Genomic DNA, 15324 nt, shown 5'->3' with positions numbered 1-15324 from the left:
TGTTTCTCTACTTGGTTTCCTGATGAGCCCTGTTCCAATTCTGGCCTATACCTGAGCCCTAATGGGGTCACCTGGCTTGGCCTGGCACCTGAGTGGCCCTCTGTTTATTGCTTTGAGCTAGCAGAGATCACTGTATACTCTGAGAAGTGCTTTTTGTCAACAGGGCTGTTCAGGCTGTATGACTGAACAATTGTGTACTGCATAATTCTAGGGGGGAGGGGACCACCACACTAGACACTGTGTGGTTCATTTTTATTGTAACACATGTCCAATAGTTGCAAGAAAAGAGTACCCACCCCCACAAAATAATGTAACAATCTTAGAATAAGTGGAAGTGAGGGTCTTGAGGAGTCTGTCAAGGCTCCAAGTAGGCCCACTGCAGCCTCCTAGCAATGGATGAAGCTGCCCTCAGGATCTGTACTGCCTTCCCTAGACTCTTAGGGGCCTCTGACCGAAATACACTCTAGGCTGCATGGTTGGGAAACCTGATGCCTGACATAGTTCTGTTGACCTCATATTTACTGAGTACACTGGGCCATGGCCATACAAGATGGTGTGTTACTCTTCTCTGGTGTGCTTTCTGTTTTACTTTGATCACCCAGCCTGCCCTCCGAAGCCAGAACTGCAGGCTGATTGCCACCCCAGTCTCTGAGCTGCCACAGGCATAAATTCAGCCTGTGTGTGTAGCAGTGAGGGCGAGAGATGCCTGCTCTCCCAGCCTCTCCTAAACTCTCCCTCTTCCTACAGTGCTCTGCTCCCCAACCTGGCCCCTGCTCCCACACAAGCATGCTCACAACACACAGGGGTGGCATCCTCTGTAGAACTTTGCCCCTGCTCCCCCACAGGCAGACCCTTCCCCACCCCTCAGCTGCCTGCCCACAGAGGGCCCTCCTCATGGGCTTCCTGGCATGCCTTTCTCAGCTCCTGTGTGTTTGCCTCACTGAATAGTCTTGGTTCTCCACTTGATGACCTCCTGTATGCCCTGGACACCAACTCTGGCTACAGGGCCCTATTCAGGCCTAAGCTCTTTCCGTGGGAAGGTACAGAAGGATCAGGAGGCCCGCTGGCCTGTAAATGAGGTGAGTAGGACCCTCCACCCTCCACTCCTCTGGGATGGACCTTGGTCACCTGGCTACAGACAGTGTGCCCCACCACAGCGCGCGAGAATAACCGAAAAACAAGACTTTCTGATATATGCAAAAGGCAGCGTGTGCTGACTTCTCTACCACTTCCCTCTACCTCTGAAACACCACAACAGTGTTAACTTCCACCCCACCCCCACCCCCGAATTTAGCCTTTCCCAAGTGACAAGGATTCTCCCTCAAGGCACCTTCTGCATGCTCCAGGGAGGGGCTGAGGTTCCTCCCCAGAAAATGAGTGATATGCCTTGCAGCTTGGGCCTCCCAGTGCATTCTGTTCCTTGACCACCCCTTCGGATGCAGTCACCCATCAGACTTTTGCCTGTGTGATCTTAGGACAGTCATTTTTCCTCCTTGAGCCTCAGTTTCCCCATCTGTAAAGTGATAATGGCAATAGTCCTCTTGCTTGCTGTGTTACTGGGGCATCGGATGGTTTGAAACTAAGCACATCCACCAAAGGCTCACACTGGAGGGTCTGGCCACTGGCTGAGGGACTCCTGAGGGAGCCAGAGCACAGGGGCCTAACTTCACAGAGGCTGATCCTCCTCCTCCTCGCCCTGCTTCCTACAGTTCAGCACCCCTGCCCCCAGCCCTTCTACCATGGTATTCTGTGCTCTCTGGGCCCAGAAGCAACATCAGCCAACCAAGTACTGACAAATGTGGCCTAAACAAAGTCACATTCTCTTTGTTTTGTCACAGCAACAAAATTCTAACACCAAGGGTGCAACAGCTCTCCTTCAAAGCCCTATGGTGGCTTCGTTTTCCTTCCGTATGGGGACCAGGGGTGGCCCAGGTTACCCAGTCAGACTTCTGCCTCCAAACCATCTTTGTCCCCTGTGCAAACAAGGGCAGTGAGGCACTGCTCCTGAGTGGCATGTAAAAATCACACAGGAGCTTAAAATCCACCAGTGTCCGCACATGAGCAGGTACCAAGTGTTAATGAGCAGTCAGAGGCTTCCACACAGATGACTGCATAGGTCCCCCTTCATGGGGCTACACTGAGCAGTAGTAACCACTGGGTACAGGGAAAACCTTTAATATGGACAGCCCTGAAGCGAAGTCTCCTTTCCATGAGCCATTGGTCATCTCCAGAGATGCCAGGGCTGTACCCTCCTTACCATGCCTTCATGCCCAGACACTAATAGCTGTCACCTCACAAGGCCTGGTGTCATACCCTCAGTCTGCCTGCCTGTCCTTTCTGACCCACTCCCTCCCACTTCTAGCCTGTCACAAGGCTCTGAGACCTTTGACCTCCTGACCCCTATCCTGTCCTTATTCCCATCTGTGCCATTGTACGCATCCTATAACAGGAGAGGTTACTTCCACCAGGAAGTCCTCTGTGATTTTTCACTTTATCAATTGCTCTCTCTTTCTCCTTCCCTCCCTTCCATCCTCTAGTAAAGCCACTTGCCCCAGTAGCACTAAAACAACTAAATAAATAAATGAGAGGATAGGACAATAGCTTCCTTGGAGGCTCAGCTCCTGAGCTAGGCCAGTTCCTGTGAACCCAGAGAGACCCAGGGTAAGAACATGAGCATCTAGAACAGAGCCAGCCCCCTGCTTCAGACCTGTGACCTCACAGGAACTCAGCTCATGTGACCCACAATGAATGTCAGAGCAAGCCCGTTGAAAGGCTGTTCCCAACCAGACCCAACTTGAGACTTTCTGAAGGGCCCTGTACCCTACCTACATCAGCTTGCGCTGGTGCTCTGAGGGGCTCCTCTGAGAATGGTTCCTGATGTAGCTCTCAAAGATAATGGAGGTAGGGGAGGGATGTAGTTATAAAACAACAAAAACACCAAACACCAGGCAGGGCACAGTGGTACACATCTGCAATTCTGGGAGGCAGATGCAGGACAACTGTGAGTTTGAGGCCAGCCTGGGCCACACAGCGAAGACCCATCTCAAAAACAATAAAACCTGACAGGCTTTCAGAGCACAAGGGTACCCAGCACTAACATTATGACCAAGTACCCAACACTCATATTATAACCAAGTACCCACACTGTGACCAAGTACCTGACAGTCACATTATGGCCAAGTACCCAGGACTTACATTATGATCAAGTACCCAGGACTCACATTATGACCACACATCTCCAGGGAGTCTCATCACCAAGTTTGCTGGAAGCCTGTGCAAAAAAGACATTCACCCTCACGGCCTGTGCCAGCTACCATCATCCCAGACTTTCCCTGTGTTGGACACACAGCCTTCTGCCCTTCCTTCGTCAGTTTGGTTCTCTATACTGTACAAGGGCAGCCAATATGAGCCGGGCCCAGAAGACAGGAGATAGTTCACAGGAGAGCAAATGAGAAGCACCATCTTCACAGCACGAGTACAGCCTGCTCAAAGGTGCCTGGCCTGACCCCTGGGAACACAGCATGCTGGGCTCTGGTCTTCCCTGTATACCCTTCCAGGTCTGTATTCCCAAAAACAATGTATACGCTTAATACACACACAGAGACAAATACAAACTCACATATACACACACATACTCACATACACACACTCACACACTCATATACAGACACACACTCACACACACACACACACACACACACACACACACACACACATATGCATGCACGCACCACATAGGCAGAAAGCTGTGCTGCTAAACCTGGGGACACCTACTCTCTCCATCAGGTATGTCAAGCCTGCAGCCACAGACCAACTTTGCCCAGGATATCTGTGAATATGGCTCAACACAAAATTGTAAATTTACTTAAAACACCGAGATATTTTTTTCTTCCCATTTGTTTGCGTAACTCAATCACACCACCCTCAAACATGAACTAGGGCACTGACGATGCTGTGTTGTTCTAACAAGCATCTGAACAGGCCTGAGTTCACATCTCCCCACTGCCCGCTCCTTGTGTCTGCTCTGCCTCCTCTAACTCCATGATCATTGCATGAACATGCACCCCTCAGCTCACGCTTGTGTCTGAACCCTGTCCTCAGAAAACAGATGTGGGTTTGTTCTCTCTCTCTCCCACCCCTCCTATGGCTGCATTTCCAATGAACTCTCTTTTGCAAGCCTCCTAGTTTCCTGTGACTGACATGCTGTATGGTGTGCAGGTACAGCGGTGTACCTCACTGGGTAACACCAAGGTTGAGTGCAGCTTCCCTGAGTCTCTGCATGGCCCTTTACCCTTTGTGGCCCCCGAGGCTCTGTAAGCACAGAGATAGATCACACAAAATACGCAATATCTCATCTCAGCCTCACTGCTAGGTAAAGAAATTAAGAAGCAAGTAAACACTTGTGTGTATGCACATGTGTCACTGTGTGTGTGTGTGTGAGTGTGTGAGTGTGTGCATGTGAGTGTGTGTGCATGTGTGAGTGTGTGTGTGTGTGAGTGAGTGTGTGTGTGTGTGTGAGTGAGTGTGTGCATGTGAGTGTGTGTGCATGTGTGTGTGTGTGTGTGTGAGTGAGTGTGTGTGTGTGTGTGTGTGGCCATCAGAGGACAATTCATGGGAACTGGTTCTCTCCTCCTACCATGGGTTCCAGGGACTAAACTCAGGCTGGCAGTCTTGGCGACAAGAATTTTCACCTGCTGAGCCATCTCCCTGGCCCTGGAAAGGTAGGTTTAATGCTCCAGCCTTTGAACAGAGGGAAGCCAGGACTGAAGGGAGAGGAAGCCAGGTGGAAGTCAGGCAATGGCTTCCTGCCACAGACTCCATAGTGCTGCTCCTCCAGAGCTTAGGGCTGAGCTGTGTTGGAGGCTACCCTTCTGGAGCTCTTTCATGGCACTCTTAATGAAGTCAGGAGTTGGCTGCTGCAGACAGCTTAGAGATAGGGAATGACTCGGGCATGGGACCTAGCAGCAGAGTCAAGACAGGAACCTAAGAACCCAGGTCTCCTTCTGGCCCAATGACGAAATGGGACTTCCAGAGGAGCTGCCCAGGGGAATTGATTCCCCAGGCCACAAAGTTCTGTTGCTGAGCCTGTCCTAGGCCAGATCACAGCCACTGCCCTCCAGAGCAGGCAGCAAACCTAGCCCCCTCTTCTTTGGTAAGATGGGCTGCGGTATGCGACACTATTTCACTAGGACCCATCTAGAAGGAGAAACGTGTTTAAGGACATTTCATGGTGTCTAAGCCAAGGAGACCCGCATCTGTGGAGTGAATGGGGCTGGAGTTCTTCCCATGCACCAGGAAAACACCAACCTCCCGTAGCTGATGCTAACCAGACCTCTATCAGCCCGAGTCTCCCCGATTTCTCTCTCCCTTTAGCAGGCACAGTCAATGTTAAAAACTGAATGGTGACAGCTTGTCTCTAAAGTTCTACTTGGGACTTCCTAAGCTCACCTTCCCATACAGAGAGCACTTCAGGGACACACCTCTGCTGGTCCCAAGGGATTCCAGACTGGACCCTGAAATCTGCCTGCTCTTGACATTGGCCACAGGGTCTCCTGGTGACACTCTAAGCTCTGTTCCAGGTCTTATTCTAAACACTACAAGCATCACATACACCCCCAGTATGACCTTGACATGAAATAAAGAGGGAAGCAGGCCCCAAGGCCACTTAGACACTGCCCTGATCACACCTTCGTTTCCACATACATTTGTGGCCTTCTATCACAACCAAGCAGAGAACAGGCTGGCACTTCACCCCATACTGTTTGCTTTGAATCTTCATGTAATAGCAATCAAAACTGTTCTATGGGCACAGAAACAACTGATGCTTTTTCTTACTGACCACTTCAAGACTCATCCGCTGAATAAACCCAAATCGATAACAGAATCATCATTTAACTTTACATATGCACAAAGTATATATCCGAAGTAAAAACTGGAGATTAAAAACAACCCTTAAGAGCAGAAAACGGCATTCACAAGACCAGACCATCGTAGCAGCTCAGGATGAAATACTGAGTGTTTGCAACTGAAAACTCTAAAACTCTAAAACCCTACACCTGTGTTCAGAATGTTACAAGTTGACCACACTCTGCAGGCTGAGGCTTGGTGTCCTGCAACTCCGGGGAATACCGGAGCTAGCCAGACAGCTAGCCAGAAGGCATTGACATTGCCAGGCAAGGAGCAAAATTAATTAAGGTTTACTACAGGCCAGGCCAAGGGGCATTTGTAGAATAAAAAGAGCTGTTTCTAATCAAGGCATATAGAGTGAAGTTAACTGCCTCTGTCTGTTAGGTCAACAGGGTTAAAGAATCCTGATTTTCCCAAGTGAGTGGCACTAGACCAGAAACTCTCATCAAGGTAGAGAGCAAGTTCACTCACAGCAGTCTCCAAAAATGGTTTCAAGCATCAAAAATGGCAGGCGAGAGAGACTAGGGGGCTGCTAGACTGCAAAGCAGCAGTTTCCTCTCAATGTGAAGTCAGATCGCCAGCAGGCTTCCGCCAGGACACCGGGGCAGTTAGGATCACCATAGGACAGGGACATTCTCAGGGCTGGCCCTTGCTCAGACCTAAGTGGACGCTCCGGAGAGGGTGAACTAGGACAAGGCCCACAAGGATGGCGCTGCAGTTCTGCTAGCACTCAGGGAGCCTAAAGGCCCTGAGGTAGTAAAGACTCCAGGCCGACTGGGAAAGAAATGGGGTAAGTGTTGGGGGCGGGCAAACACGACCGCCCCTCCCAGACCCCCTCTCCTGTCCATGAACAGCTGGATTGAATTTCTTTTTCTTTTTCATCCCCAGAGAATAGACCCCCGCTCATCTCTAGTCGCAGCCCCCTTTCCAAAACTCGCCATGCGCAAAGCCACTGCGCAGCGTACTCCAGCAGGGTGCGGGGAAAAGGGGTTCCCCGAGGCTCCCCGCGATCCCCACGCCACGAGCAAGTGACATCAGAGGCTCGCGTGGACCGGTCCTGCGGCAAAGCCCGGCGCGGGGCGTGCGTGCGTACGTGCGAGGGGAGCCCGGTCTCGCAAAGCCGGTGGCACTAACCCTTCTTAAATTTATTCAGGCAGCCAGAGCTGCAGAAGGAGCGCACGGAGGCTGTCTCCCAGCAGCCGCGTCCCTTCATCCCCGCGGCCCGCGGCCTCCGAGCGGCTGGGCGTTACATGGCGCCGGGTCCGGGGCGCGCAGCTGGGAGGACCGCAGGGCGGAGGCGGCGGTGGCGGCGAGCGCTCGCGGGTCCCGGCGTCGCGTCGCACAGAGCACCGGGCCGCCCTGAGCTAGGTCCCTTAACCCCGTCAGCGCCGCGCGAGCCGAGCCGCCTCCCCGCCTCCTCCCCCGGAGCCTGCGCCGCCGCAGCCGTGCGACCCCGCGAGCACCGGGGCGCGGGGGTTGGGGCGGGCTTCACGCGGCCACGTCACGTCTGCTCGCGAAAATCCGAGCGAAGGTGCCGCCCCCTGCAGCAGCAGGCTCCGTGCTGCTGCTTCAAAGGAAGGGTGTCCTTGAAAAGCCGTGGCCCGTAGGAAATAGGGTGGCCCGGAGACTGACTGTGGGTGATTCCAGGAATTTGAGGTCTCCCCTGAGACCGGTCACCTAACCGCGCCTTGGCAGCTGATGCATCTGTGTCCGGCCACTTGCAGCTACCTGGCCACTTTCTAGGAGGAAGGCAACAGGCGGGGGCCCCAGGGACTTAAGCTCCTTTAGGCACTTCTGCTACAGGACCGCAGGCATCTGGGGACATCTGTCTCTGTCCAGCCTTTTATGAATACAAGCGTCCTGTGGAAGTCTGGCGGGCATCACAAACCCAGTGTCCAAATGTGAGTTTCTTGTGGTCCCCTAGAGCTTTCTTCCAACCCTTCCTCCACCGCTCTCCCATCAGCTAACTGGGCCCAGTTGCTCAGCTAAGAAACCTCAGAGACATTCTTGACTGATCAGCCTTTAAGACCACTGGGCCAGCACATCCTGAGGGCAGTGCCCGGAAAACACATCTCCACAATTCTCCATCACCCCACTCCAGGATCACGGACTCTTAGAAAGCGACCCAGAAAATCTTCCAGTTTCCACTCTGGCTGCCCGCAGTCCACACTAAGTACACTACTACCCAAAAGATGCTGCTCAACGCCAGAGTCAAGATGAACCCACATGGCAGCAATTTCTAGATGGAGCCATATTACCGGGCCCCTAATCTTCCTACTTTTGAGAGGCCTGGAACACCTGTCAAAAGCCCCGAGTAGCAGGACTACAGTGAGCCCCAGCTTATGGGGGTTTATTTATTCAGTTTATGGGCAGCATTTTTTGGTTTCTGTTTTGTTTTGTTTTGTTTTTTAAATAGAATTTGTGTGTGCAGGAGTCAGTCCAGGGCAGGATATTTAGCCACATGCTCAGTATCGTGGAAGTTGAAAGAATCTGACTAAAAGCTGTACCTCTGTCCTGAGCAGGAAGGGCAGGGCAAGAGAACCCAGTCCTGCCTGTCTGTGGGAGTATGAGGACATGCTCAGCCACTCTGGATTACTCGAGGAGTCAGCAAAGAAAACACATCTAGAAAGGAAGTGAAGTAGTAAATAAAATCATCATCATAATAATGCAGGAGAAAATAATCTCGAAGTCTAGGGAGAGCACATGCACACAAACACGTAAGCGCATATATGTACACACACGTGTGTGCACACATGAACACATGGGCATGCATACATCTGCACACTCCTTTGAACATACACATTTGTATGTTCATCTTTCTACGTATTTTTATTTTGTACTGTAAGCCACATCAAAACATTATCACATTGTGCTCGTGCAGAATGGTTAGAGTCTGGCCTAGGAGGGTTAGCTGAAGGGTCACAGGTGACCAAGCAGCAAGGTCAAAGGGCCCAGCATCACCTTCACTCACCACTGGGACACTGCTAACCAGGCTCTGATTACACCAGGCTCCTCTTTTCTCAGGCTAATGCGCACACACACACACACACACACACACACACACACACTAAAATTCATGTGCACAAACAAGTGTGTGCACCTGTACATATGTGTGTGAGTGTTCGCACATGTGCACAATTATCCAATGTCCATCCCAGTGCCAGAGGCAAGAGGAAAAAAGAAACTAACGTGAGGGCTCTAAGGTGCAATGTGGCAGGCGGTAGGTACAGTGAGAGCCACAGGCATGTCTCCACCCTGCAGCCCAGTGTGAGGATGCGATGCTTCAGCAGGAGAGAAAAAAGCAAGACACTGTGTGCCTGTCACCACTGGCAGTAAAGACAGATTCAACCTAAGAGCCCAGCTGCAGAGGGCTGTCTGTGTTATTAGCTTCATGAATGCCAAAGAGCCATGTAGACTCACCTAGGCAATGGCTGCATGGGTTAAAACTTACATTAAAGACCAAAATGCTGGAAGCAAGGCAACTCACACAACATGTCTGTGATGGAGTGGAAGGCACACAGAAGCAGGCTTGGTAGAGCAGCAGGCGCAGGGGCCAGTTTCCTGGGATCCAGGCTTCTCTCTTCTCCTCCATCCTGTGTGCCCTATTGGAACTTTATTCCCTGCCAGTTTCCTGCCCAGACTGAACTCCCTGCGGACAGAGTGTGTGGCCTTCCCTCATTGTTCCCAGCTTCTGGTGTGACCTAACAAGTATTCACAGATTGAATGGGCACAGGGGTGACTCAGAGATGAGATCAATTAATTGGTTGTTCCAAGTGGCTTAGTCATCTACCATGAACCCCACCTGTCTGAGCCCATCAAACCAAACCCCTTCTGCCATCTCCAGCTCTCCACGGTGCTGCCTTCAAGTTTGTGCTTCTGATACGCACCCCGCCCCACTGCTCCCTTTGTCCTCTGTACAGGAACAGAGGAGGGGTTAGCCCAGAGGTAATGGCCACAGGCCCTGTGCAGCTATCTTAAGAATGAAGCTTTAAAGAAGCAGTGTTCTAAGAATAACCATACATAGGAGCTGACTACCATTGTCATTAATAAATAAGTAAAAAGAATTCATTCAAAAGCAATTTGTGAGACTGGGTTGCTAGGCAATTAACATAATGGCTGAAGGGGAAAACTTTGTCATTGATTACGCTAAAGTTACAAAATCATTATGGGAAAGAATGCGCCATTCACATCTGTTTCATAAAAAGGACAGGGCCTGGGCCAATTCTGCCCCACATGTGTTGTTCTGTTGGGGGACCAAAAGAGATGGTCCTCTGGGGGCTGAGCCTGGTGGGCAGCAAGGGGCTGTCAGCCCTGGAAGACAGCTCTCTTGAGTACCAGGAAGCACAGTTGGGATTGGTGCCACCAGCCCGTTCCTCACTGGCTCTTTATAGCCGCCATTCAACAGCTCCTGTTGGTTATTAACCAGAGTCTTGTTCTTGTTGGACCCTAGATAGTCCTTTCACTGTCCACTTGTTTAGACTTCAATCATGACTTGTTTTTTACTTAAGGTGACAACAAATACAACTGAAAATATTACAGTTATCACAGACTATTCCCCTGAAGTGGTCATTAAATCAACACAAATTAACAGCTTTGATGAGCTCATTTAAATATATTAAAATTGTCACAAATGTATTTAGTCATTTACAACCTAATCCTGTCATGGCTGAGAGTCCTGGGAAGCTGATGTGTTCCTGCTCTGGAGTGTGAGACATTGTTGCCTCATCTCATCTAGGGATAGCTCATTGGAAGCTGTGTTGCTACTGTTGCCCTAAACTCAGCAGTCCAAGTCCTGGGAGTTTTCCCTCAGGAAATGAACAGAGAGACTCAGAAGGCTTTCTGTACAGAGATGCTCACTGCCTCACTGTCAGTGATGACACAGATGGAAAAGTCAAATGCTCAACCCCTGAAGAATGGCCCAGACACTGAGAGGACACCGGTTCTATGGACTGTTACAGGGCCATGAGCATGATTATAAAGAGTGGGAACTGTTAGCTATAACGGCAGGGTAAAGGACTGGCCGTGGAGTCGCTTGTTTAATTAGATGCCTAAGATGGGGAATAAGTGAAGGGGGAGGAAAAAATACATAAAATTCAAAGGCAGTGTGAGGATATAAGATCATTGGCTATTTTTTTATACTCTAAATACTTTTTGCCTTTTAGCATGGTATTTCCCACAGTGACAAAATCACATTCACTCAATTGACCACAGTATTTGAAATCCTTTCCCAAGAGGGGGGAAACTGGGAAGAAAGAGTCTTTGAAGATTAGGTGCCTTGTTCAGGGACAGTGAGTTATTTTATTAAACCATGGGTAGAAGGACAAGGGATAGTACCAGAGAACAGGGAGTGAGGACTGTGGGTCCCCACCTTAGGATGACAGGTCTCCCAGAGGTTGGGGCTGGACTCAGATTTGTAACCCACCTGCTGGGTGACTTAGGCTCAGACTCTTGCTTGCCAGATCCTCAGCCAGAAATGGTGCTCGCTCTCACTAGCTCACCTTGTTAGAGGCTAAACGGAAAGGCCCCGCATCCTAATTTGAACTCCAACCAGAAGTCCTAAGAACAGGACTATACCTGGAGCTAAAAAGCCTTTAAAGGATGCTTCTAACAGAATAAAGCCATGGAGCAGGGCGAACCTCCTCTGATACCAGACCTTCTAAGAAAGGCAGATCAGGATATGGACATCCAGAGTCTATTCAACAGGGAGAAAGCAAGCCAAGGGGAAGTGGCCTCAGAAGGAGTCAAACCTGCTGACACTCTGACCTTGGGCCTCTAGTGTCCAGACATGAGAGAGTAAGTTTCTGTTGCTTTAACTGTTCAGGCCATGGTGCTGTTCTGAGAGTCTGAGCTGACTAATACAGCTCCTTATGCAAAGCCCTGGAGCTGTCAGCACCAGCCTAGGTGGGAGCTACCTCGGGGAACATGATCCAACCCAGGCCAGACGCCAGGCACTCACAACCACCTCCCCAAGCCTTGCTGGACTAAAGGGTCCAGCTCAATGCCGAGGATGCCCAAGATGTCTGGCATGAGGAAGCATAGTGTAGACAGCACAACTGTGCAGCTGGAGAAGTGGATGTAGGGAAAGAGAGCTTCAAACCTTGGTCTTCCAGGGAATGTCCAGGATGCTGGGCTCAGACCTCCAACCCCTGATTGATACATCCTCTGACATAAGCATTCAGACATTTCTTATGCCACAATCACAAGTTTGAGGGCAGCCTGGTCTACATAGTAAGACCTTGTCTAAGTATAACAAAACAAAAACTAACCAAACATGGAGAAAATACCAGAAAAATATACAACAGAAGACATACCAACTAGAATGAGTGACTCCATGGCAGCATAAATTCCAACTATCCAACAGGTACCATGGCAACAGATGATTAGCAAGCTTCAGAATGTTCATGATTGGCCAACAAACAGATCAAGACCTACCCAGTCTCAAAGGCAACAGGAGAAATGCAAAACACACGGAGGAAGTGCCTTTTTGTTCGATGTTTACTTGGTAACAGAGTAAGGAGGACACCAAAGGAGCTGACAGCTCACACTGTTGGATGACAGGTGTGTGCATGTGCGTGTGCGTGTGTGTGTGCATGTGTGTGTGTGTGCGCGCGCGCGCGCATGTGTGGGTGCGCACTTCTGTGTGTGTGAGTGTGCGCGTGCATGCTCGTACCACAGTGCTTCTGTGGAGGACAAAGGATACTCTGCAGCAGTCAGTACTCCCCTTCCAACTTGTGGGTCCTAAGGATTGAACTCAGGCCATCAGTCTCAGAGGTGGAGACCCAAACCTGCTAAGCCATTTTGCCAGTCCTCCATTGTCTTTTTAAGGCAAAGTCTCTTGTTGAACTTGGAGCTCACCCATCAGCTAAGCTGGCCAGTAGCAGTCATGTGAGGGTCTGCCTGTCTCCTCCCTACTCCCAACAGCTGGATAAGAGACATGCCCAGCCTTTGTGTGAGTGCTGAGGGTCTAAACGCAGGCCCTTGTTTGCTCAGGAAGCAGCTGACACACTTCCCCAGGTTCTTTGTGTTCTGCTTGGCCAGCAATCTGGTAGAGCCCACTGATGTTCGTCATGAGCACCCACGTCACCCAGCAATGTCACCCCTCGGGAGCTAAGTCACACGCACCACAGCAGTCTCTGGAACAGCACCAGAGTGTAAAGAGTCTTAATCACCCATCAGGAGGGGAGTTAGCCACGTTACCATACCCCGTAGAGTTCTACACCATTGCTTTAAGACGACGTATATCTCGTTGAATTGGCACACGAGGATCTTCAAAATACACTAGGGCCAGAGAAAATGCAAGGAGTGGTTTAATGTAAACTCACAGGTGTAACGGAGGCGTGGGGGAGAGGCACCTCTCCTTCACTTTGGGAACATTTTGCAGATGTTCCACTGTAACAAATTGTGCAGCAGTCTTGGGAAGAGAGTGAGATGGAGAGAGGTGATGAGAGATGACTAAATTTTGCACCATATATCTTAGAATCCATGTAAATATTTCACAGTGTTATGTTTCCTAAGTATACGTAATTCTCACAGAGACGGGGACAAACAGACCACATGAATGCCTGTTCATGCTGAAACCTGTGGCTGAGAACAGGGCCTGGGGTCACATCAGAAAAGCCACCACACCAGTGCACACAGACCAACCTGGTAGGCAGCAATCAGAGAGGGTCTGGATCATTTGGCGCATGCGTGGCACAATCCCCAAGAATCGGAGGAGCAGAGCCGCCCATGGCGACGGGCCCTGCAAAGAAGGGACACAACTGCAACCAGATGTGGAGGGACCAGGGCTCAGGTACCTGTCATCCAGCCAGGCTGGAGGCCTCAACCCACCCTCAGGTTCCAGACTGCTGGCAGCAGCTCATGGCCACACCAGTGAGCATGGGAGTGTGGCCCGGGCATGAGAAAAGGGTACCCATGAGGGTATCTGAGCATTCGCCTGCACTCATCTCCTAGGCCTACTCTGAGCCATATGGTCAGAGAAGTGACAGGACAGTGACAGAGCCAGCAAGAGGGTCTGATAGAGGTGAAGAGAGGAGACATCGGGAAAGGCAAAACATGACAGGTACGTCCTCGCACAGTCACTGAGTGCGATGGCCTTGCTGGAAACCCTCCACAGGTCCTTCATAGCACATCAAACATGTGCTTGTGAAGTCCTACCTTCCAGATGCATTTGTCACTCACTGTCCTCCAGCCTCCTTGTCCCCCAGTACCAGACAGTGTCAACTGTCCATAGTCTTTCCACCCTGTGGGGCAATTTCTATGTCCATGGCACAGACCCCTTTCTATCTTACTGTCCCATCAGTAGAGGAAGTGCTGTCTCCCTCCAAACTCTAGTTCTGCCTGCACAGCTTCTGCTCCTCTGCCCTAGCAGAGCCCAGCACCTCTCCTCCTTTTCCTCATGGCCTCTGAGGTGTGGTTTGAATGAGAATCGCCCCTGTAGGCTCAGCCCTTGAGTTGGTGGAACTGTTTGGGAAGGATTAGGAGGTGTGGCTTTGCTGGAGGAGGTGTGTTACTCGGGTGGGCTCTAGATCTCAAAAGACCACACCAGGCCCAGTCTCTCTCTCTCTGCCTTCTACCTTCTATGGTTTAGGATGTGAGCTCTTAGCTACTACTCTAGTGCCATGCCCCTCTGCCTGTCGCCATGCTTCCCACCATGGAATCATGGACTCACCCTCTGAAACTGTGAGCAAGCCCCCAGTTAAACGCTCCCATGATCATGGATGGTGTCTCTTCACAGCGATAGAACAGTAACTAAGATACTACCTTTCCCTCACGGACAGTTCTGTCCCCAGGCACCAGCTGCATACCTGAGGGTCAATAGCTCTCCTTTCTCTCTCAATACCTAAATGCAAAAAATCCTGGAGTCCTTCAAAGTCATCACCCAATCCATCTGGATAAGCTGCATCCTCCTGCTCCCTTCCAGGGCCTCAGCTTGCATGTTCCCCTTCATGTCCAGCTTCTGAGTTATCACAGGGGCAATACCATTTCTCCCCAAGGCTTCCCTGTCACTGCTCCTGGTGCCAATGGTAACAAGGTTAAGTTCAAACCCCTTTGTATAATTCAGCCTATAGGAGCTATGCCTTGTGGATCTCTGTGCTCCCCACTGCCTCTGCTCACCTGGCCAGAGGTGACCTACCCTTCTCTTTTTGTCTGAGTCCTGCCCAGCTTTGAGCACTGGGTGTGGACCTCCCCCTATCTCCAGGGGCTTCAGCAGTAGCAGGAAAGCTGAAAGACGCCATAGAGGAAAGCGCTCAACATACACTGGCACAGGAGGCTCTGAGTCCCTGCAAATGGTCAGTATCTTGAGGGAAAGTTGGCTCTCACTTGAGTTGTCCCAGAGCTGCCAAAACCTGAGAGTGGACACAACATAAATTCATTCTCCCATAGCTGTGAATGCAAGAGATCCCAAATCGAGGT

The 15324-nt window shown here is 50.7% G+C and overlaps 1 protein-coding gene across 7 annotated transcripts in view; it reads right to left on the bottom strand.

The window, feature by feature from the left end:
- Positions 1-15324, bottom strand: part of Osbp2 (oxysterol binding protein 2) — a 174273-nt gene that overhangs the window by 64032 nt on the left and 94917 nt on the right. For 2 of the 7 annotated variants that reach the window (XM_029483763.2, XM_029483764.2), the window contains exon 1: positions 7042-7135. The exons of 4 other annotated variants lie outside the window; for them this stretch is intronic. In XM_029483763.2, the coding sequence (XP_029339623.1) occupies positions 7042-7120 (79 nt within the window). In that variant the 5' untranslated portion in view covers positions 7121-7135. Of the gene's footprint in view, positions 1-7041; positions 7136-9394; positions 9512-15324 lie in introns of those variants that run through there. One more of the 7 variants, XM_085829154.1, reaches the window with a different exon arrangement.

The sequence above is a fragment of the Mus caroli genome, unplaced genomic scaffold (genome assembly GCF_978045245.1).
Source record: "Mus caroli unplaced genomic scaffold, Mus_caroli_1 scaffold_13, whole genome shotgun sequence".
Taxonomy (NCBI): domain Eukaryota; kingdom Metazoa; phylum Chordata; class Mammalia; order Rodentia; family Muridae; genus Mus; species Mus caroli.
This window is presented reverse-complemented; position numbering and strand designations above follow the sequence as displayed.